Below are 25,164 nucleotides of genomic sequence, written 5' to 3'. Positions count from 1 at the left end.
CTAATGACCATAAATAGATGGCAGCAAAAGTGGATGGGGAGCTATGGTCTCCCAAACCTTCTTCCAGAGACTCTGGTCAAGAGATCAGCCAACAATCCTCCAATTTCAGGGACCTGAATGCAGTGGAGGAAGTACTCAAATCAGCAACCTCTCTGATCCAGGACACCCATGTAAAGATCTACTCAGACAACGTAACTATGGTCTCTCACCTCTGCCATCAAGGAAGCACGAGATGCAAAGACCTGAAGACTGTCTCAGCAAGAATATTCTCCTGAGCCGAAGAACACCACTTCTCCCCGTCGGCTCTCCATATAAAAGGATCAGTCAACATCCAGGCCGATTTCTTGAGCAGGAGAGATATTCATCCAGGAGAATGGAGTCTAAATCCAGAAGTCTTCAAAATATTGACCAAAAGGTGGGGTTTTTGAAAAGTAAATCTCTTTTGCAGGACACCAGAACACAAAAGTAATTACTTCTCCTGGAGTCCAAACTATACATCTTTAGGCATTGACCTGTTTGTCCACCAGTGCAGATTCAAACTGGCATACGCCTTCCCTCCGGTTCCGATCCTACTAAGTTATGCTGCAGAAAATAAGAACCGAAAGGGCCAAAGTAATCCTAATGGCACCGTTCTGGCCGAAAAGCTGGTTTTGCAAACTTTTTTTCTTTTTCTCCAGAGCCTGGCTGATCATCATTTTGGTGAAGAGATTCCTAGAGTGATCAACCTAGTTCCCATCCTGGGACCTTTTTTAAATATTTAAAGGGCTGACTCTTCCATTTTTGTATTAACTGATTGCCTTAGGCAAATAATCCCTAACTAATGTGTTAATAGTATTGTTGACTCTACGCTGTCTGTGGTGAACAGCAATTATGGTGTCTAACAATTACCGAACTATACTTGAGAATCCTAGAAGACAGACCCATTCTTCTTAGCTCATCGTTTCTACACAAAGAGGTCTGAGTTCCATAGATCTCAGGAGATGATGCTCCCCTCCTTCTGCCAGAATCCAGCGAACAAGAGGGAAGAAGAATTCGATACTCTGGATGTACGAAGAGTGGTCCTTCATTATCTCCAAGAAACACGGATGTGGAAAAAAGACCAAAATCTGTTTCTCCAGATTTATGGGCAGAATAAAGGGAAGAAGACTTCCAAAAGCACTATTACCAACAGGTCTCAATAGTTGCTCTTTTGATCCAATCAGATCCAGAACATCTCGGCTCTGGAGAAACTTACGACTCACTCCATTAGAGTGGTATCTGTCTCCTGGGTTGAGAAAGCCAGCACTTTCATCGAGCAGAGCTGCTACCTGGTCCTCGGTCCAAACCTTCTCCAAACATTAGACTAGGCTTGATGTCTGTTAGAGATTTGTCCTTTGGGTCAAAAGTTCTCCAGGCTATTGTCCCTCCCTAAACCTTAGTCTTTTGGTATTCCTCCAGTGGTGCTGCCGTGGAATGGAATGAGACTTGCCAGTAATTCGGTTTCTAATAACCCACCACGACAGCATGGATAAGTCCCTCCCCTTGCTTAATTATTTCTTGGATTATTTTGAATCTGGGTAATAGAATTTGAAGCATTCATACTCTTGTAGTCCTTTGTAATAACACTGGAGAGAGGATGTGGGAGATGCTATTTGACCACTGTTTCCTGTCCCTATTAGACTAAGGTGACATCCTCCTGTGGTGCTGTCGTGTGTTATTAGAAACAGAATTACCGGTAAGTCTAATTCTATTTTCTTATGCTTTTTTCCATTTCCTGTGAACCAAATTGTTCCAATTCACTTTTGAAGAATTTAAAATCATATAAATTTATAAGGGTGTTTTTGGGGGACTTCTAAATGTTGCACACTCTTCATGTAGATACCGGTGCCTCTTGGCAAACGCCAAGTTCTTGCATCAACAGCACGATGCAAACTGCCCTATGATGCTGGAGACAATAGAATGGCTGTAAATTGGGATATTTTGCTGAAAAGTATGTGTGGCGCCCCTGAGGGTTCGACCACCACAGGCATGCTGCACTTCTTTAATGGAGTGTAGTGTTCCTCCTCTGAGATAAGAACAGTGTGATGGTCAGGACCCTTCCTTTACATCCAACACCACATTTCTCCACCAGAGGGGGCTAGAATGCACTAGGTGCTGCCCTCCTGGTTACAGGGAGAGTGGGGAACCAAGAGCTAGGGGAACCATTTAGTGGGTGAGGGTGGAGGACTCACATTTTAGTGACACTTTAAATTTCATAATTAATACACAGGCATTTTTGGTTCTGGGTTCTTTGATCGTAACCTTCCTCCCTGAGCATGGATCCTGTGTGAACCTGCAGAGGATGGAGGCACGGCCCTCGTACCCCGGCCTTGGGACGAGGGGCAGGTTGTAGACGAGGAATGTCTCAACCCAGTCAAGGACCACGACCAAGAAGGCCCAGAGCTTAAGAGTGTAGCTCCACAGCAAATGGATCCCAGGGAGGATGCAGACGGAGCGGTATACGCCACCTGTCCTCGCCACCTGATATATTCAGAGGGAGTCCGGCTGCAAGAGGGGTACCGGTCCCGGATACCCGACCTTGCTACTCCATGTCCTGGTCGGGAAAGCCCGGTAGGCCCTGAGGATCCCACCGGGTATCGGAAGGAGCGGAGCTGCCACCCGTGCCCTTTTTCTGAGAGGAGTTCAGAGGGAGACCCGGCCTATCTACGCAGACAGGAAAGGATACGATCTGTAGTTCAGGAACACTCTGAACGCTGGACTTACTCAGAGGTTGCCGGACCCCCCGTTCCTGGTGGCCGCAGAACTCTGTGGAGCAGGGAGTCGCCTTCCTTCTGACATCTTTTATGTGAGTAAAGCCTTGGAAGTTCACCCCTATGGCCTCAGGATTCTTTATTCTGCACTACACCGCACGACGCAGCACCCGGTCTCCTCTACTACTACCCCCTCCATCCTGTCCCTCTGCCCTGAGGCCTTGCTCCGCCTGTGGGGAGTAGTAACAACAACGGCTGCCATAACACCATGCCTCAGCGGACTGCAGCGGCGCTGGTGGCCTTCACCAGGTGCCACAGGTGGCGTAGTTGTAATCAGCCACTCAACCCGGATAAGCCCATACCACCCTTTTTAAATTGTGACGTCCCTGAGCACGGGTTGGGTCCGGGCTACGGCTGCACCCCATTTCTCCATCACAGGACCCGACTCAGAGTCCCCCATCTCCCAGGGTAAAGACGAGGGCTTCCGAGAAGAGGCGTCACATATGTGAAAAGCTGGTGTGGCCATTTCTAAACCATGTCAATGTTTGCAGGCTGCAGGTGTGTCCATTACAGAATATGTACTTATTCAACTAACACTTCCTCATGGAAAAGACTGGTTAGTTCAGTTATGGAGTCCTGTTTGTATCTATATTGACAGGTATCTGTGTTCATGCGCGTATAGGTAGACTTGTCAGTTACTGGCAGTGGGTGGAGAGACCAGCGGCTAGTGTTTTTCTCTCAAATGCCGCAACGTTTAAGAGTAAAAAATGCTTGACAGTGTTCATACAGCCCGTGCCGGATACATGCTGTCCACAGACTGGGCAGCATGCGTTCGTTTTTATTTTAAAGCACATAAATACACATATAAATGTTCCAATTTGGCCACTCCTCTCACCAAAAATATATATTCTCCAGAATGTGGTCATATCTCCCAACTCTTATAAGCAGAGAGACGGCCATGTATTGTGGCACGTATACAATGATTATGCCTCTATAGAAGCTCAAATTTTTTTATTTATTTATTTTTTTGGGGGGGCTCCTAAAGTTCCCCCCCACCCCCACTCAGTATGATGCCCACTCTCTATTCAGTATAATTCTCACCCTCCACAAGTACTGACATTAAAAAATAACCACTACTTTCCTACCCTTGTTCCACCAGCGTTCTGCTCGGGTCTGTACTGTGTGAGGACTGAGGCTCCACACTGCAGGCGCGATGTGTTAACGTCATCGTGCCTGCCGTGTGCCGAGTCTCCGAATCGCAGGCTGTATGATGGATTTGTGGATCAATTCAATGGTATTCGCACCCTGAGGATGTGGATTACTCTAAAATTTTAAGGATGGGCAGGGTGAGGCCCTCAATGCCAAGCAGAAAATAGTGGCCGGTTGGCAGGTATGCCCCTGAGTATTACCTAAACCCCCTAGTGTGAAGGCAGCCTAATTTGGCATCTGCTGACACATCCCATCATTGTGAGGGTAGATTAGTAGAGACCTGTGTGAACTTGGTCTTAAGATATTTTTCCTGGTAAACCTAATGGAGAAATTCTTTGTATGCAGACCTTGCATTACAGTAGTAAAATGAGAGTAAGCTCAGTGAGCAGCACTGTTGCTTGCTGAGGATAAGAAAAAAACAACCCATGATGTGGAACAGATAAGCTGTTGCCAGGGATGGTTTACATAGCTGAGCAATGAGGCCATCTGCCAAGGATCAAGTTTCATCATGCAGTAACAAACTTTGCCTGTATTGTGTGGAAAGGAATACCCTGAGCAAAATTCATACGTGTGTATTGGCGGATCTGAAAAGGAGGTACGTGTTGTGTGTTTCTCTTTTGGGTGCATTTTTAAGCATAGTTTCATGCACCACCATTAAAGATGCTGCACTTGAGCATAATTTAGCATAAATGTCTTGTCGGAAGTATCTCAGCTTTTGGTGTCCTCTAGCTTTAATGTGCAGTATGAGAACTCGGTCTGCAGCTTTCTAATATCCTTTTATAGAAGTGTGAAGCCCAAAACTGATTCTTATTCACGCATGATTTCACAAGGAATTTGTAGAGGGATATTACTACATTGAGATCACCCTAAAATCTTGCTTTTTGCAGCTGCTGCCTGACGTTGAGTACTGCTGCTTGGCTTACTCGTGTATAAAATACCAAGTCCTCCTATTCTGTAGTCCCTAGTATATTTCCATGCAATATACCGTACATGCAGCAATACAATTACTGTGGCTTAGGAATATTACATTACGCTTATCTACTTTAACCCTTTAGTGGCTGGATGTTTTTTTTTTTTGTTTTGTTTTTCCATGCAAGAAAAATGGATGATACACAGATAAAAAAAAAAAAAAAAAAAAAAAAAAAAAAAAAACTGATCCAGCATTGAAGCCAACTTGGACCATTTTATGAGAAATAAAATGGACATTTGAATGGCAAGCTGAGTCGTAGTTCTATAGAATTGTGGATCAAAACTTACAGCTTTTAACATAAACAGACTCCCCTGGTTTCAATTTAAAAAAAACAAAACAAAAAAAAAACGCTCCCATTAACTCCCCTCCCCCACAAACATGTGTAAGGCTGTGCTCCCACGATGAGTTTCCGATGTTGCAGATTTTCTGCACCTATTAAGTAAACTGGGTTACGTGTTTTTTTTTTTTTTTTTTTTTTTTTTTCTTCCCCCTCCCTCTGCAGATTTTCCACGTCTGAGAGGTAAATCTTCACAAAAACTTGGTGTATCAGTGAGCAATTGACATGCTGAGGATTTTTAAAAACCATCCCATCCACTTTTGCTGGAACTGTAAGATGATGCATTTTTGACGCAGTGTCAAAAACTCACCGTGGGGGGCACAGCCTTATTGTGTATTAATATAATCATTGATCGCCACCTTCTCCAGTATCTAGTGCCGCTCCTCTTGCGTCATGTGACAGCAATTTTGACTCTCCAGATTACACCATGCTGTGACCTTTCCTTAAACTCACCAGACACTTCTTACACTGAGCAGACATATGATATTGCCATCTCCCTGCTTTCCTTGCTAGTCGCATCCTTATCTAAGTCCCTTTTAATCCCGCTCTCTATCTAGTTCATTCCTAAACTTCTGCTTTTAATGACCTTCCATGTCCCTCTGACTTTGTCAATGATACCAGTGTGCACCATGACCGCTGGGTCTTCCCCAGCACCACACAGTAATGTCTATCTGATGGGCAATATGCCGAACCAGAGTACCCAGTAAACACCCAATGCCTAGTTGTTTGATTATCTTGGACTTAAAACCCTAATATCAGGCAAATTTACAAGGGTGTGCAAACACAGAACTAGCCTCTATGGTGCTTTACTAACTACAGTCCTGCTCATTGTTATAGGCACCCATGAAGTTTAAGTACATAATTTGGAAAATCTCCAGGGGAGGAGGGGGGGGGAGCAAGCAAAGTCTTGTCCCTTGTCCCTTCGTATAGCGCACTCGTGTTAAATACAAAAGAGTAAATGATAAACTAACTTTAAAGTAAACAATGGAAGGGAAAAATAGAAAACCTAAAGCTTGCTGTAACACTGGTATTGGCACCCTTTACATTAATTTAGTATGGAAACACATTTTGTCTCGCCTGTGGTAAATCACAAAACACATTCACTTGTGATTGTCGGTGCTCATGTGACATGAATTAGCCAATGAATGATGACTTCAGTGTTTTAAAAAGCCTAACATGTAGCTCTGTTCCTTTGTCACAATGGTGAAGACAAAGGAGCTGTCTGAGGACAGTAGAATGCCATCTCCAAAGACCGGGGGATCCCAGTTTCAACAGTGCACAATCTCTTATTAAGTTTGCCAAGCACTGAATCGTCAAGAACGTCCCTGGAAGTGGGGGAGGGAATGGACAAGAGATGTCTTCGAAAGTTGATGTGAATGGTGAGGGGGGGGGGGACAAAAAAAAAAAAAAAAAAAAACAGCAAGTCAAACATCCAAAGACCTAAAGGCCAGCCTGCCTGGAACAGTCTGGGGTCATGGTTTCAACAAATGCCATACGCCGTACACTAAACCAATGCCAAGAGTGTGCAAAGCGGTCATCAAAGCAAAAGGTGGCTACTTTGAAGAACCTAGAATATAAGACATATTTTCAGTTGTTTCACACTTTTTTGTTAAGTATATAATTCCACATGTGTTAATTCATAGTTTTGGTGCCTTCAGTGTGAATGTACAATTTTCATAGTCATGAAAATACAGAAAAATCTTTAAATGAGAAGGTGTGTCCAAAATTTTGGTCTGTACTGTAATGTCCTACCCAGTGTAAGAAAACTTAGTTTGAGTCGACGATCATGGGTCCTCCAGCAAGACAATGATCCAAAATACACAGGAATGGTTGAAAAAGGAAGAAATGGACTGTTTTACAATGGCCAGCAATGAGTCCTGACTAGTGTTGAGCGAGTATGTTCTGTTAACCCTTTCGCCGAGTATGCTCGGGCCGAGCTCCGAGTATTTACAGCTGCTCGGTGATTAGGTTAAATCGCTCCCGTGTGCATGATTTGCAACTGTTAGACATTCCTCACTTGTAATAAAGCTGTCAAACAGTTGCAAATCATGCACACGGGAGCGATTTAACCTAATCACTGAGCAGCTGTAAATGCTCGGAACAGAACATACTCGCTCAACACTAGTCCTGACCTCAATCCCATTGAAAATCTTAGTGGTGATCCGAAATCTGCCATTGGGGGGGAAAAAGAACACTAAACTTTCAAGAGCTTGAACAAACTGCAAAGGAAGAGTGGGAGAAAATCCCAGCTGAGAAGTGCAAAAAGCTTATAGATGGCTACAAGAAACGTTGGGAGGCTATCATCAATGTTAAAGGGTGTGCAACCAAGTATTAATTAGGGGGTGCCTTTATTGCTGCACATGCTGTTTATTCAGGGTTTTTTTTGTTTTTTTCCCTTTGTTTTTCAACTTCCATTTTCCAACAATAAAACATTGAAATTGCATTACTTTGGACCACTAATTGAAAAATCCTGAGGATATAACTTTTGTACAATATCTTCAAAACTAAATGGAAATGTACCAGTCTATTAAAAAAATAAAGGGGTGCCAATAAAGGTGGGAAGCACTATACCCCTTTTGTTACTTGGCTACTGATCTTTGGCTCTTCAGATTTTCCCTCCTTCATCAATATCCTCTTCACTGGCCTTAGTCTGTACCTGCTCGGGGGAGCTTTTAACTCCTTTTGCAGTGTTCATGAATTAAGCAAGCTGTATTTTTGGATTTCAAATATGCAAAACACTGGTATTTAGTGCAGGTTCACTATGTTTAGCACTATTGCTTTGCAGTGCTGGGTCCAGATCCCACCAAGGACAACATCTGCAAGGAGTTTGTTTGTTCTCCCTGTGTTTGTATAAACAGGTATCAGAATGCAGCAGCGGAGATACAGGCGGATCAAAGTATATTTCTTTAATTTAACTAATGTTAATTGTATAACACTTATTAGATGGTAACAATTTCTTTAGTGTCTGGCAGTAAATCACATAACAATAAATTCTCAAAATGCACAAATTCAGGGGCTGGTAGTTTAAAAAAATTCTACTGGAGGGAAGGGGAACTAGATTGTCATTAACTATACTGGGTGAGGGGCAGTCTTTTAAAGCTTTGGCAATACTTTGTTCCTATCACAGCTCGCTGTCCATTTCCCCTGTAACTCTCTCTACTTTTGTGATGTTTCTCTGGCATCTGGTGGACCCCGTCTGTTGCTAGAATCACCTCAGAACTTGCACACATGCTGTTTTTTCTCCTCAGATTGTTTCGCTGACAATGCTGTCACCAGAGGCTTAATCAAACTCCTTCCCTCTGCCATGTCTCCATGCTGTTCAGATTCCACAGTGTCTGGTCTCCTTACATTTGCATTGGTTCTTCCCGCACTCCCTACTGATAGGGAATCTAGATTGTGAGCCCTAATGGGGACAGTGATGTCTGTAAAATGCTATGAAATTAATGGTGCTATATAAGTTAAATAGTGGTTCAGGGTACACCTCAGATATACAATCTGGTTAATATTCTCCATAGAGCACATACTTAAAGGAATTGTCCAGTACTTTTTACTATGGCCCAAATGTCCCCCAATGTATTTACCCTGTTTAGGTAAGGGTTTTTGTAAATAAATTTTGTTGTACTTCTGGCCTGTGAGCGGCGCTATAGCTGGCCGCTCACTGGCATCACATGATACACTGCTGCAGCCGGCTCTTCCTTCCGCTGATGTCACGTCAAGTGAGGCATGACATCAGTGACGCGGTCCCTGCTGTGAATGCTGGGCTGTGGGCGGGGTTATCCCGCGCATCACACCCAGCATCCAACGCGCACTTTCCCAATGAATGAGGAGAGGGAAAGTGTTACACGCACGCCGCTAGGTTCAGATAGGGGCAATACAGGTTACATTCATTTTTTTTGGAATCCTGAGGGAACCGTTACTCAGGGCGACCATAGACCATGTGCTGCAGCTTCTCTCAGGCACAGACACGTAGGTTGTTTCACTTGCTGACCACACACTTGACAAGAGTCCTCATAAATGGTAGCATTTAATAAGAAGCCGCACAGCCAGTGCAAGTTGTCTTATGAGCAACAGGCTCCAGTGACAAACAGTACAGTTTCCTTAGCAGCAGTTCAGTCTTCCCAGTAGTACAGGACAGCACAGTTCTAATGCAAAGGCACATTAATGAACACAGCATTCTTTACAGCACAGTGAGATGGAGGAGGGTTTGCTGAGGGAGATGATCCCTGTGACACCATTTCTTCCAGTCCTTATCTTTCTGCCTGACAATACTCTGCACTGTTAGTTCAAGAACTCTACCTGACCTGTGTTTTAGCTTCACTTCTGACTTGAATCCTTTTCCCTGCAGGGGTGCTTCTATGAGATACAGAACACGCACACCACCTTTCTCTTCGGCGCAAGCCAGACCGTAAACAACTTCCCCCACAATCCCCCTGGGGCTCTGCTAAAACACTCCCCTTCTCCTGTGACTGTGTTAACCCCTCTAGCGGCTGGATGCTTCTGGAGCACAACATTTCCTGTCTCATGTGCTCGTGTTACTTCTAATAGTTGCTGGATGCTTTTTAAAGCAACAGCACTACTTCTGCATGTCGCAAAGCATGCGGTGGATGCTGGGTGTGACTCGCGGGGTAACCTCACCCACAGCCCAACTCTCACCATGAAATGCAGCACTGAGTCACACTCGGCTGCAACTGGAACTTGACGTGACCTCAGCGGATGTCGGAGCCGGCTGAAGCCGGGGGTCACGTGATGCCTGTGAGCGACCAGCCATAGCACCACTCACATCCCAAAAGGACAATGAAAGGTATTTCCAAAAACCCTTATACGAACAGGGTAAATACATTGGGGGACTTTTGGGCCATAGTAAAAAGTACTGGACATCTTCTTTTTAAATGGGGCTGTTCAGGAAATAGAATACCAAATATATATGCAGAATTTTTTTTTTTTTTTTAAAGGTTGTTCTCATTCTCTGAAGCTGGAGTGACCTCTACAAAGTCTCCCATGTTCCTGGTTGCTGTGGTATGCAAGCACGCCTGCTTGAGTGACAGTTCAGGCCAGCAGTAGTCTGGCCTCTGCAGCACTGGAGGCATGGTGTTGAATAAAAGGTGGCGGGTGAGATCAGGAGCTAACAGTGGGCTTCAGCGATCCTGGCCACAATGTTTAAAAGCTCAACTGGATGTAGATGTAGATGTAGATGTAAGCAATGCGTATGTGTGGTCACTACTGCTGGACAGTAACTCTGACCACTAGTCTTGGCAATGAGCTACAGAATAACCGATATAAAGACACAAACACTAAAAAGTCGCCATATATTAATGCCCAACATAGTATCCTCTTTCTGGCTCTCACACACAGTACTCATGCCCCCCAACTGTAACAGTACACCTTTTTGTGGTTTTACACGCCTCCACATAAATGTTCCTTTTGTGTTGCACGCAATAATATCTCCTCTTTGTGCTCCCATAGTAATAGTGTGATTATTTCCACTCCCAAACAGAATTGTCCCTCATTTGTACCTTCACAAAGTACATTGTACTTTCTCCCTTTCCGTATTGTTCTTCTTGTGCCAATGAGAAAAATACAGTTAAAATTCCCCTTTCTCTGTTGCCTGGCACGGTGAAGTGAAGGCCTCAAGCAGCCTGAGGTCTTCTGAGAGCCCTTAACCCCTTGTAGGCAGGAGGCCTCTGAGGATGTAGATAAGAGGTGAAAGTGTTGTCTCTCTGGAAGATCTGCCAATTCTTATTCCCAGGACACTCCAGAAGAAGAGTTGGCAAGCCGGGTCACTGAATGAGATATATATATTTTCAGAAAATTCTGCATTCTAATATTTGCCATGTGAGTTTGACTCGCTCCCTGGGCCGTGGGGCACTCGGAACCGGACAATAGGGAGACTATGGGGGTAGTAGTGGCAACCCGGTCCGTGGCTCAGGGTGGTCAGACCAGTGGCAGTCCTTGATAAGTTTTAGGTAATGTCCGACTACGCCACCCGTGGATTGCGGCTATTATGAACCGCCGCTGCAAGGCAGACCGCTGGGGCTGATGGTGTATGCAGCTGAGGTAGTGTAACTCCCCACGGGAGGAGTGCAGCCCCAGGGCAGTGTAGTGGATGGTGGGGGTGATGGTGCAGGGAGTCCCAGTACTGATAGTGCTGGAGGAGCAAGGAACACACAGACAACGTGTTGCAGTCCAGGGTCTTTTACTCAGTCACTTCTGTCAGCAATGACCGCCCGAGCCGTGCTGCGTCCACCAGGTGAGGGGCTCGGTCAACCCCCAGGCAGTTCAGGAATATGGCACAGGACCCCCTTCTTTCCTTTCTCGGGCCTGCCTCACCAGTGACCCACTTTTGTCCAGCTGCCGCAGATCTGAAGGGGAAAACGTGGGCCCCGTTCCCCGCTGTCCTATATGGTGCCTTCCTAGCAGGTTTGATGAGGTGTCGCATCAATAAATGATCATGACCTCTGGTCTTTGGCTGAGGGTTGTTTCTCCTCCACCAACTTGGGATCCGGTACCCTTAATCTGCCTGACCCTTCACCCGAGATTCTCTTAGGGTCCCTTCCACCTTCTTGTTTCTGAGCCTTTCCACACTTTGGATACTTCTCTTCCTGTTTCTGTTCCTTTCACGTGGCTCCGGCCTTCACCCTTGGCCTGCCTCGTGGAGCTGGGCCGAGGCTGAGCCACAGCTCCCTGTCACATCTTCACTCTGCTTCTTCTCTGACTCAACTGACGAGACCTAGAACGAAGATGGTGCCCACCTTATATACCCCCCCCAAAGTGTGTGAGCTCAGGTGACCAGCAACCAATGAGCTCCTACCTACACTCCGAACCCAACCCCTATCTGCTGGGTATTCCTCCCCACTCCAGCCAGGGACATATTCTGTTGTGCCTGCATTACTGTACTAATGGGAGCACCGTTGAGCTGTCCCCCAGAAATGGGGTGAGTGTGCTGTATGCAGCTACCTGAGCCCTGGTCCACATTCCGTCCTCACCTGGGAGTGGAATATCACACCTCTGGCAGAGGTGCAATACCCCTGTAGCGGCCAAACCCTCGGGGCGCTACAAGTTTACTTTACAGGGAAAATTGTGGGCTTTGATTAGACCATGCAGGGTTATAGTTGTAAGGTAAATTGTCTCTTCAGAGAGGAAAAGGACTAGAATGCTAGTACCCCCTATTGAAAGGGGCGATCCTAAAAGTCAGTATCTTCTTTTTAACGAGCCTGCTCAGGGCAGGACCAGCGCCACCACCCGGGCAAGTGTTGGGGCCCTGGACAAACAGGGGGTCTGTTGGCCGTCTGGGACAACGCTCTTCCTGGTATCAGCGCTGGGTAGCTTGTAATAATGGAGTTGCTGCTGGAGGTGATTGGAAGGGGCGGCGCCTCCTCCTGTTCAGTGTGGACCTGGTGCCAGGAAGCAGATTGGTGTTGCTGAGGCTGCTGGAGATGAGGTGATGAATCACTACAGATCCTGAGGAGCTGCATAATGAGTCTGTGTGGAGACAGGAATTATGTAAAGTATTTTAGTTTTATATACTGTATATAGGTCTAAGTGTAACTGGTCTGATACTGTGATTTGGGGGCATAAAAAGTGGATCAAGTTACTACATGAAGGGTTGCATGTTGTTTGTTTTTGCACAGGGAATGGGCAGAAGCTGCATGCACGGTTCTGCAGGTTGTAGGGAGCTTGCATAAGTAAAGGGGTGATTTTTATGGGTCTTGCACAGGGAAGGGGTGAAGCATGTGTAGCGCCCCGAGGGTCCGGCCGCTACAGGGGTATTGCACCTCCAACCAGAGGTGTGGTATTCCACTCCCGGGAAAGGATGGAGTATGGACCAGGGCTCAGTTAGCTGCACACATATACACTCCTCATTTCCGGGGGACAGCTCTACGGTGCTCCCATTAGTATGCAGGCACGACTGACTAAGTCCCTGGCTGGAGTGGGGAGGGGGGGGAACCCTAGTGATGTGGGAGCAGATAGGGGCTGGTTTCTGAGCATAGGTAGCTCATTGGGTGCTGGTCACCTGAGCTCATACACTGAGGAGGAGGTATAAAAGGTGGGCACCATCTTAGTTCTAAGAGAAGTCGAGTCTGTGAGGAGGAAGTGAGAGTGGAGGAGAAGGGGAGCAGAGGCTCCACTGGAGTTCTGCTCCAGAGCCAGGCCTAGGACACGGGCAGAGCGAGAGAGAGAAAAGAGTAAGGAACAGAATAGAAAGAGAAGGAACCAAAAGAATAGAAAGGCCCAGAAACACGAAGGTAGAAAAGGACCCCAAGGACCCAGGAGATTACGGGTGACTGGTCAGGCAAGAAAAGGGTACCGGATCCCAAGTTGGTGGAGGCAAATAATCCTTAGCCAAGAACCGGAGGTCGTGATCATCTATTGGTGCGACCCCTCACTAAACCTACTAGGAAGGCACTACATAGGGCCAGGGAAGCTGGCGCCAAGTTCTCCCAGAGAAGGCACGAGGCAGCCGGACAGAAGTTTGGTCACTGGTGGGGCACGGCCAGAGGAAGGATAGAAGGGAGCTCTGTGCCATACTCCTGAATTGCCAGGGGGTTGACCGAGCCCCTCACCTGGTGGACGCAGCACGGCTTGGGTAGTCACTACCTGTACAGAAGTGGCTTGGAGTATACCAACTGAGTAAAAAACCCTGGACTGCAACACGTTGTCACTGTGTTTCTTACCACGCCAGCACTAACAGTACTGGGACGCCCTGCACCACCACCCCCAGTATTCACCTACACTGCCCTGAGGCTACACTCTTCCCGTGGGGAGTTATCCAATCCCTGTGCTGCATATCTACATCCGCCTCAGCGGATAGTAATGGTACCCTTTCATATGTAGAAGAGAAGTAGGAAAAATCCAAGCATCAGAATCTTCAGTTAGAAACCATGAATTTGCTATCTAAAGACAATTCTCTGAAACGCGTTTTACTAGGTTTTCTTACATTGTCTATGGTATTGATGTTGCGACTTTAATATTTCAGAATAAATTCATGTTTAACTGAAGGTTCTGATGCTGGAATTTCTTCCTTTATTTCCCTTGTGGCACTACAAGTTTCTGTGCCTTTGATATTCTTATGGGTTAGGTGACTTTCTTGTATTTTTACTTTTATATGTAGAACTTTTGTCTTTCTGTTGTCTTGAATATCATGTCCTCCTATCTAAAACTGAACTTGTGTTAAAGGGGTATTCCAAGATCCTATCCTAATATATGTAGTGGTAGTATTATCCAACTAGAAATGTATTGTTGTTTCCATGTGTGGTTCTACCATTACTCCCAGCAGCAAGTCCGCTGTCACGGGATTATATTTGACTGATCTTTCCTTCACTCGCTTGCTTATGTCACCTGCACCTCTAAAACATTTCTAGAATTTGACCTCTTCTTACCTTTTTGACCCTGCAAAAACTTATTCATTTTCATACTATTGCTGCTCTTTATTAATTGGTCTCCCTCTTACTAAACTCTCCCATCCATCCACCTTGAATGCAGCAGCCAGGATCCTATTCCTCTCCAACCTCTACACCGATTCCTCACCGTGTGCCAGTCGTTGCCCATTCACTATGGAGTCCAATATAAACTTATCACCCTCACCACAAAGCTCTCCACATTTCAGCACCGCCCTACATGTCCTCCCTAGTCCATCGCCCTATCTATGCCCTCTAGTCTAATGACCAAAGACTAACGTCCTCAATAATCTGAACCTCCCATGCCAATCTCGTAAGACTTTTCTCGTGAGCTGCACCAATTCTCTGGAATGCGCTACCTAGGACACTTTGATTTAAACCCAATACTCTGTTTTAAGCGTGCCTAAAAAGCACTGTTTTACTGGCCCATTGCCTTATCTCCCTTTTGTAACTGTTCTCATTTTGCCCTTCCAAAATTTTCTTTCCTATCTAGTCTCTTATAACATCTGTTTACACTCCTTCTATGCACTTAATATCACTGTGTCTGTGCCGTACAGATACTGACTGGTGACCGGTTCATGCAGCATATGTGAATACCCTAGCTATAATATAATCGGGGATGTGTCCTTCTGTCTGAAGCCTCTATAGACTGCGTAAGCACGACGCGCCTGTGCAGTCTGGCTCCAGACAGAAGAATGCATCCAGCCGTTACAGGTAAGATGAGTATATGGCACCTGAGATCGCGGTATGCGTAGACACTGAACGCAAACCGTGATCTCCGGTGCCATAAGTACATACCTGATGGGGAGGAGTGTGGCGTCTGAATCGGCGCATGTGCATAGCGTGCTATCCGGCGCCATTTTAGTGAAGACACATTTGCAGTGTGTCTTCAACAAAATCACGCCGGACAGCGCGGTATGGGCACGCGCATACTCTGCCCCCCCACCCCCTCCAGCCTCCGGAGTGCTAGTCCGGCAGACCGGGACGCAGCACTGGAGCACATGGAAGAAATGTGAGTAGAAGTTTTATATACATTTTATTTATTTTGTGTGATGGGGTTGAGGGGGGCCAGGGAGGGGGGGGGGGGGATATTGACAGAATTGGGGGACATCTATAATATAATCAGGGATGTGTCCGTCTGTCCGAAGCCTCTAAAGACCGCTCAAGCGCGATGCACCTGCGCAGTCTGGCTCCAGACAGAACGCATCCAGTCATTATGGGTAAGAGGAGTGTACGCACTGGAGATCGTGGTGTGCACAGGCACTGAACGCATACTGCGATCTCCGGCACCATAAGTACATACCTGACCGGGAGGAGTGTTGCCGCGGTGCCTCTGTTCGGGCCGGGGGAGGAGTGTGGCGTCGGAATCTGCGCATAGGTCGCTATCCGGCACCATTTTAGTGAAGCCCGGTATGGGCACGTGCCACACTCCGCCTCCGGATAGGTGAGCAGGATGGGGGAGCATTTGCCAGGATGGGGGAGAATATACCAATAAAAATACTCTCCACCCGGGCATAGAACGGGTTCAGTAGCTAGTTTTATTATTTTGGACGAACCATACAATACACTTTTTTTATTTTTTTTTTTTTACCTTTCATGTCTCCCCTATTTGCTCATTGTAGCTTGCAAGCAGGACTCCCTCTTCATGGTATCTGAGTTGTATTACTCTGTTATGTCTTTATTGTCTGTACAAGTCCCCTCTGAAATGTAAAGTGCTGCAGGATATGTTGGCGCTATAGAAATAAATTTTTTTTAGCTCAGCAGACTAAGTTTTTCTATAAATAAATTGACCGAAACATTCCGGGGTGGCCAATGGTAACCTATTGTGCTCAAGGAGAAACCCCATTAACATAACCTTGCCTGCTACTGTAGTTTTATAATGGCCAGAGAGCGCAATAAAGAACAAAAAAAAAACCAATGGGGAACACTGTCGGGTTTGAAAGGACTTTGATTGCATCCACATTTTTATCTTTTTAGGTTCCATGTGCTTGTTTAAATGAATAGTTAGGCTGAATCCTCACTGCGTGCACACCACAGGCTGTTGGGATTCTCCTTTGCCGATAGTGAGAGCAGGCAGTTGTGTGACTGCAAGTATGCGATATGCATTCTTATGGCCACATTCTGACTAGACATGTGACTCGCCCAGGGGAATATGGGGGACTCGGTACCCGGGCCTTTACCTTCTTGGGATGTCATGGAGGTCGGCTCCCGGGCCCGTACCCTGGGGTCACTCTTAAAAAGGGGTTGTCGCTTGAAGGGATGATAAACGGTTTTGTCTCGTGACGCCACCTGTGGTTCCCGGTAATGGGTACCGGTGCTGCTGCAGACCTCTGGGGCAGCTGGGTTGGTGCGGCTCTCCAGGCAGAGCACAGCTCCAGGGCAGTGTAGGTGCAGGTGGTGATGCTGGGGGTTATAGTGTAGGCACGATAGCGTGGTAGAAATAACTGACAGAAGCAGTGGGGTGCAGTCATCCGAGTTTACTCAGTTATTTAGGTTCCTCAGGTAGCACTAGGTAGCTGACAGTCTCCCACGTCGCGCTACGTTTACCAGGCAGGGGTTCAGCACTCCCTCAAGTTTCTAAAGAGCACTTAACGGGACTCTGTATGTTCCTTTCTTAGCAGACTTCCCGTGCTGGATCTCTCCCTCCTGCCTTGCGCCCCGCCACACAAAGTCCCGATCAGGTACCTTGAGATCCCTCTGGGCAACCTGGAGTTCCCGGACCTGGCTTGGTGCCCTTTTCGGCGGCTTAGGTGCGGATGTGGCAACTGCACCTTAAAAGTGCAGAAGCCTCCGGTTTTCTAGCTGAGACTTAAAGTAACTCGGCTAGTTCAGGGACCGGTTCCCTTCTTACGGCCTGATCCCTCTGATGCCTGGCAGATTTGGGCGTATGGGTGCCATCCTGCACTCACCGTACCCCCTAGGATCCCCTCTGTTACTGGAGCCTTCCTCCCATGCTCCCACTCCTCGCTCAGCCTTGGGCATGACGGGCCGAGCCTGCCTCCCGAGCTCCTAGTATAGTGCAGAGTGCAGGTGTTGGGGTCCCGGGCAGTACTCCATCCTTACCTGAGAGGAGATGCCACACCTCTGGGTGAGGTGCAGTACCCCTGTGGCGACTGAACCCTCAGAGGCACCACACATGCAAGACCTCTATCAATTCAGCTATATTGAGCAAGGCCATGGGTGTATACATATCGCATATTTGCGGTCTCATGACCGTCCGCTCTCATCCTCTGCACCAGAGAATCTTGACAGTGTGTGTGCTGTAAGGATTCAGAAGGCTGCAGTGACTGCTGACTTTCATCACAAACCTGGACAACCCTTTTAATTTGTTACACTATTTGCACAGTTCTTGGTTTTAACGATGAAGCTTGTGCACTTGCAGGGAAAAAGTTCATATTTTCGTATTACTTGGCCTTCTCCCCCCCCCCCCCCCCAATCCCCCCCCCTTGGAAAGATCAAATACCATGCACATGCCTCTTAATGGATCAGGTGAGGTGTGAAGTGGTGTGCGTCTTGCCGAAAATCTTATGCTAGTCAATGACTTAAGTAAGATTTGTGGCATAAGAAATGCCACCACTCATCATTCTCCACCCCATCTCTGCCCAATTTGTCAGAGCTGAAAACACCAGAAGTTGCAAAATTTTTGCGCAGCGTCATGTTGCGCAAAAATATTTTTTTTGTGACTTAGTAGTGTGTAGTGGTTGCTGCCTTCAAAGAATAGGAGACCTTTTGCAGTACGCGGCAGCAGCTACTACACACAGAATAGATGGGTGATCAATCTGGTGTAACTGGGCAATCCTTTAAAGTGCTCTCACAAGGCTGAAATAATGTATGTACATAAGTGATATACAGTGAACACAAGCCCACGATTCCTTGAGTCAATTTACCAGAATTCTGGTGTAAGTTGCAACTTGGAGTTGTACAAAAAAACGTTGGCGTTTTCACACCAGTTTCACTCAGCTATGCCAAAATGGGTAGAACTGGGTGGAGTTTACGCATGACAGCAGCATGGCAATGGCGTGATGTCTCAGCTCGTCTAGTTCATGCCGACATGTGGAGTTCCATATCTCAGAAATCTTACCCTAGTCCAGGACTAGTTTATTATTCCTGGCATGGCGCACAGAGGTGCACGCATCTCATCAGATGCTTCAGATTTATGGAGATGTGCACTGCTTCATGAATCTGGTGTGTCTGGCTCCAGCACGCCCCCTCATCAAGACGGGCAAGAAAAATGCATTTCTTGACGAATTGGGGCAGTAATGTCAACATCAAGTAAGATGTAATTCTCAAATATTAATGCTGTATTACTTATTCCCTGGTGTATGAAGTAGGGTTTGAGTGGTGAAGGCGAAAGGGCAATTGATCTTTTTGCCAGATATGAGGTATGAGGTGGACTTCTTGTCCATTTCCAGTAAATGTTTATCACTCATTCTTCAGCCAACTCCTTCATTTTTCTTTAAAGTGAAACTGTTCCTAAGGGTATGTAGAGGGGAAATGAAACTAATACTATTATTTGGAACACCAGGCTCCTCCTTCCACTCCCATCATAAAACAGCTCACTGTTCTTTCCCCTCTAGTGCAGATACGTTCCTCAACAATCTCCCTGAGAAGACTCCTTGATCTGCATTTCAAAAATCATGGAAAATCGTAACTTTGAACGGGAACTTAATGATCCTCCTCGTTATGATGCCCAAGCCTATCAACCCCTAAAGGAAGAAATGGAGTTTGGAAGTTATCCTCCCCAGACTGTACAGTCCACCGTGGTGACAATCGTGCCCGATAGCCCTCCTGTTCGGGATCACATCATCTGGTCCCTTTTCAACACCATGTACATGAATTTCTGCTGCCTGGGACTACTTGCCTTTGTGTTCTCCATCAAGGTAAGACTATTCTCTTAATCTGTACTGAAACTGTCCAAAATGGTTTCCTCCACCGATGAGATTTATCCTTTGTCCTTTTTTAAAAAAAAAAAAAATAAATGGATTTTTGCATTGTTGTTGTTTTTGCATCCCCTTTATGCAGATAACTTGGCGTGGCTGATATAGAGCATTATCTGGCTGTGCCTTACTCCCACACTCCCTTCTGTATCTACGCAATCTTGTTGTAGCTCCCCTTCACAGATAATACCAGAGGAATCCTTTTAAACTTTTTTTTTTTTTTTTTGTGTGCAATTTTTCACATAAAACCTGATATCCACAAATGCAATTGTACATCGCATGGTTAGTGCCACATGTTTTGTTATAAAGGGACTCGAAAAGGAAAAGTAAGAACTGTACAAAATCCTTACAGCTAAACTATTTTCTCTGTTCCTATGTGGTTACGTTAATTATTTCCAGATGCTGAACTTTAACTTCCAAAGAGGCCAACGACTGGGACTTTCAGTCCAATCATCGAGTTTCTAAACAGAGAGGCATAAATTTACAGAGCTTTAAAGGGGGTGGGGGGCAGAGAAGACTGGTTAAACTTGTTGTGCTAGACTTTTGTTCTCTTTTTTTTTTTTTTTTTGCTGAATGCTGGACACGCTGTAAGCAGACAAAGAATCAAGGGATGTCAATTACCCAAAAATTGTCACGCACAACCGATATAACTCCAAAACATTTAAATAACAAACTCCTAAAATGGGGGGGAGGGAAAAGTTATAAACCTGCGTAAGAGTAAAAAAAATTAGTTCTGACAAATTTAAGTCACGCTGCATCTCGAATGCTGTCGAATTAGTGTTTTAATCTTAAAAATATATTTTTTTAAATTTATTTCAGATAAATTGTTTAAATATTTGACCCTTTCCCTCGTTTGTGAGCTCCGTATCCTCCATATGGATAGTCTCACTGGTTGTCTGGAAACGTGTGCACTACTTTCAAGGAAATTAATTCTTTGGCTAGGGGAGTTGAGGAGGGGGTGAAGCTGCGCTGAAGCTCTTAAATTTCTGTGAACAGGAAACGTTGATCTAATCTGGACTTATTATGTCGACAGTCTAGCTTTTTTTTTTTTCTTTAATATTATGCTTGAATTTTGTGCCAATGACAGTATAGGTCTTCCTAATTATTTACTAATTTTTCTTTATTTTTTACAGTCCAGAGACCGAAAATTGCATGGGGATAGGAGCGGTGCCGTCAGCTATGGTTCCACCGCCCGGTCTCTAAACATTGCCTCCACTGTCCTGTCCATCCTGTTTACGATTATTGCAATCGTCATCTTCGTCATACAAATGCAATACGTTGTTCAAGCCTTTCAACAAATGCAAGAAAGGGAAAGGGAAAAAAATGAATACGGATTTGGAAAGTGATGCAAAACCTTCCAGAAGTGATGAGCACCGTTTGCCTTTAACCTTTTTTCTTACTCTTTTCTCGTTGTAACTAGGGGGGAAAAAGGGGCACAGTGTTTTTTTTTTAACACTTTTTTTTAAGTAGTCTTTACTTTCTTGTTTCTCGCATGTAGGTTAGGGTTGCTGTGTGGGTGTTTTTTTTTTTTTTTTTTCTGGAGTTTAATTTTTGGGAATGTATTCCACACAGAGGGGAAACATTACACTATGGGCAAATAAGTTACTGTAAATGCTAATTCAATTCATTGCTTTTAATTGAGCCAAAGATGCTTTCTATCATGATTTCTTATGAACGTGGTATGGTATCAGCTTTACATGCACAGATCTAGCATAGCCTGTTTGCTTTTCTTTAGAACATTGCAATGCTTTTCTCAATATATCTAGTGCCTGCTATGACATTCCCTTCCATTCCTCACTGCAATAACTAAAAGCAAAGTCATCAGCTTTTTGCTATGTAATCTGACAGCAGCATGATGTAGGGGCTGAGACCCTGATTCCAGTGATGTATCACTTACTGGGCTGCTTGCTGTCATTGATGCACTCAGTTTTCTCTAGTCGGATCTAGCACTACTTAAAAATTCTGTGCCCTGTATAACCCCGCCCATACTACTGATTGGCAACTGCCAATCAATGGTGGGGGTGGGGTTTGTAGTTGACTAGTAGGCACAAGGCACCTAGTCCTGTTGTGATCTCCTGCTGATTTTAAAACACTGATTTTATTGAAACAGCAACACATTCTAGTAACTGATCCATCACTGGAATCAGACCCTACATCATGCTGCTCTCAGATTACATATCAAAAATCTGCTGACAGATTCCCTTTTTAAGATATATTTCACATAGAATATACTGGCAATATGTAAATTAACATAACCTTTTTCCCTTTTGGCGGCACCTTTCCCCAGATCCACGGATGGGCACAACCCTACTGTGCCTTCGTTGCCATTACACGGTGGCACCTAAAACGTACTACTTGCAGTTATTCATATACTAGATGCAACCACTTTCCCATTTATACACAGATTCTATATATTTTTTTTATAAATTACTGATTATTTTTTAATCGCTTTTTTTTATTTTTTATGGGAATGTATAATTTTGTATCAATCTAATGTCTGAGCTTGTTACACCGATCAATGAATGTGCCAAGATCATACATGTGAATTAAGCCATCTGTATTTTCTGATAAGTGAGTCATAATGGAAGTGTATGTACATGAAGAGAGAATAGTCTTTGTCTGGCGATATTTGCTGTACATTGTTTTTTGCTTTTTCCGGTCTGATTACCACGGTTTGCAATGTTGATTTGCTCCACTGATTGTTCACATGCTTTTCTGGGTGTATTACAGTTAAAGGAAGTTAATCTTATAAACTATTTGAAATGATGAGCACTGTTCAGTCAAATAAAAAAGATTCATATACAAAAGTTTATTTATTTTTTTTTCTTATGAAATATTGGATAATTTCTCGCATAAATAGGAGGACAAATATTATAATAGAAGTTAAATATCTATCATATATGATCTGATTCTTGGCAGCTTCATTGCATTGGGCTGATGCCCTCCATACCAGTAAGTGACTGAAGTTGAGATGTAGTAAATGTCAATTTTAGGGTTTGATGTATCATGGATTATAATGCTCAGTGGTTAGCATTGTTACTTTGCAGCTCTGGGGTCTTGGATTCAAATCCCACCAGGAGCAGTGTGCATGCGTTTTTTTTTTCTCTCCCCTTATGTTCTCCCTGTGTTTTTGGGGGTTTACTCCCAACACTTCAAAGACCTACTGATGGGAAAGTTAGATTGTGAGCCCCAATGGATCATAATGATATCTGTAAAGTGCTGCAGAATTCATGGCGCTATATAAGAAAAGCATAATAAATACATTATCAAGGTAATGTTTGGTATGTGTTTATACCATCAGACTTTTATACATTTCTTAAAGGAAACCTGTGATCAGGATTTAGCCCTTTAAAATAAAAGGCATGTGCAGGATTTCAATAAAAGTAGCCGAAGCTGGCGCATGTGCAGATTGAGATTTCTGCTCTGAACTGAGCGGAGACCTTGATCTGCGTATGCACCGCTTCCGGCGCCATGTTATTGAAGTTTCGAGCACGTGCCGCCCACACAATGATTGTGGTGGAGCTAAATCTTTAAAAAGCTGGCAGGTCACTAAATAATCAGTGACCTGCACAACAAACAGAGGAGGCTGGTAGGGGGTGGGATTGGGTGGTGGAGAACAAGACCCTGCCCCCACTTCCCACCCCGAAGCACACAAGACTTAATTTTCTGAAAACTGCATATGGAGAGTATTAACCCCTTTACAGCCTGTGCCGTATTTGTACACACAGTATGTAACCCCCAGTCCAGTGAGGGTTCTGCTGCTGAGCCCACACTGAACCGGGCACATGTCAGCTGATTCTTACAGCTGACATGTGCCCACAACAGCTGCGGGTGGAATCGCAATCCACCCGCGGCTGTTAACATGTTAAATGCCGCAAGCACGTCACTTACCCCGTCACGTGATTGTGGGTCACTGATAGGTGGGCATGACAACCCTGGGTCTGCAGCAGACCCCAGTGGTTGTCATGAGCTGATCGCTATGAGCGCCACCTAGTGGTCGGTGCTCATAGCACAGGAGCATTTCTGCTACATAGAGGTGATCTGCTGATCACCTCTATGTAGCAGAGGCGATCAGACAAGTGCTGCTTCTAGTCTCCTATGGAGACTATAGAAGCAAGCAAAAAGTGAAAAATTTTTTTTATATTTTTTAAAAATTTATTTTTAAAAACCAAAGTTTAAATCATCCACCTTTCGCCCCATTCAAAATAAAATAATTAAAAAAAACGCATACACATATTTGGTATCGCCACGTTCAGAATCACCCAATCTATCAATATTAAAAAAAAATTAATCCGATCGTAAACGGCGTAACGAGAAAAAAATTCTAAACGTCAGAATTACGTTTTTTGGTTGCCGCAATATTGCAGTAACGGGCGATCAAAACATCGGATCTACCCCAAAACAGTATCAATAAAAACTTCAGCTCGGCATGCAAAAAATAAGCCCTCACCCGGCCCCAGATCCCAAAAAATGGATTCACTATGGGTCTTGGAAAATGGTGTTGTTTTTTTTTTTTTTTTTTTTTTTTTTTTTTTTAGCAAACTTTGGAATTTTTTTTCACCACTTAAATAAAAAAGAACCTATACATGTTTGGTGTCTACGAACTCGTAATGACCTGGAGAATAATAATGGCAGGTCAGTTTTAGCATTCAGTTAACGTGGTTTAAAAAAAAAAAAAAAAAAAAAAAAAAAAAAACTGGTATTGCACTTTTTTTTTTTGCAATTTCACCGCACTTGGAATTTTTTTTTTTTTCCCGTACACGATATGGTAAAACTAGTAATGGCGTTGAAAAGTACAACTCGTCCCGCAAAAAATAATCCCTCACACGGCCATATTGACCAAAAAATTAAAACGCTATGGCTCTGGGAACAAGGGGAGCAAAAAACGAAAATGCAAAAATGGAAAATCCCAAGGTTGCGAAGGACTACCACTGAGCGGATCCCTTCACATCAGGTATCTTATTAGTCAGCATCACAGCGCCATTATAGCCATGCCTTTAGTTTATAGGGCTAAATCCTGCTGACAGGTTTCCTTTTAAAGGAGATTCCAGGTTTGGCATGAAAAGTCTGTAGTTACTCTGGCTGCAGAACTGTGAATCTTTACAGCGTTCACATTGTGCACTGTCAGGATTCTCCAGTGCTAGGCCTGAGAGCGGGCGGTCATGTTACTGCAAGTATGCAATATGCATACTCCCGGCCACATTCCGACTAGACGTGCACGGCCTTGCTCAATTCACTTGTATTGAATGAGGCCGCGCATATCTAGACATCCAGGCAGTATGTGGCCAGGAGTATGCATATTGCATACTTGAGGCCGCATGGTCGCTCTGCCTTTTGAGGATTCTCTGGTACCAGCAGCAAGACACTCCGTGTGTGTTGCGAGGATTCCGGAGTCTGCAGTCATTCTGTGACTTCAGTGATGAGCCTGGACAACCCCTTTTTTAAATAATTGTCCAGGGTAGGGGATATTACTACAGGAAGGGGACATTACAGGATGCGGATATTACTAGGGGCTGGGACCTATTACATTACAAGATAGATGCCAGGATGGAGGGCATTATTGCAGGGGCCCTTAAATCTGACCAAC

General features: G+C 44.9%; 1 protein-coding gene across 5 annotated transcripts in view; it reads left to right on the top strand.

Annotated features, from left to right (window-relative positions):
• Positions 1–22,384, top strand: part of LOC141174076 (dispanin subfamily A member 2b-like) — a 32,908-nt gene extending 10,524 nt beyond the window's left edge. For 2 of the 5 annotated variants that reach the window (XM_073658724.1, XM_073658723.1), the window contains exons 2-3: positions 19,218–19,520; positions 20,711–22,384. In XM_073658724.1, the coding sequence (XP_073514825.1) occupies positions 19,278–19,520; positions 20,711–20,923 (456 nt within the window). In that variant the 5' untranslated portion in view covers positions 19,218–19,277 and the 3' untranslated portion in view covers positions 20,924–22,384. Of the gene's footprint in view, positions 1–4,377; positions 4,534–19,217; positions 19,521–20,710 lie in introns of those variants that run through there. The other 3 variants (XM_073658722.1, XM_073658725.1, XM_073658726.1) reach the window with 3 other exon arrangements.
• Positions 22,385–25,164: the final 2,780 nt, after the last annotated feature.

Source organism: Phyllobates terribilis, unplaced genomic scaffold (assembly GCF_046119375.1).
Source record: "Phyllobates terribilis strain yellow unplaced genomic scaffold, ASM4611937v1 Scaffold_13__5_contigs__length_258822181, whole genome shotgun sequence".
NCBI lineage: Eukaryota > Metazoa > Chordata > Amphibia > Anura > Dendrobatidae > Phyllobates > Phyllobates terribilis.
This window is presented reverse-complemented; position numbering and strand designations above follow the sequence as displayed.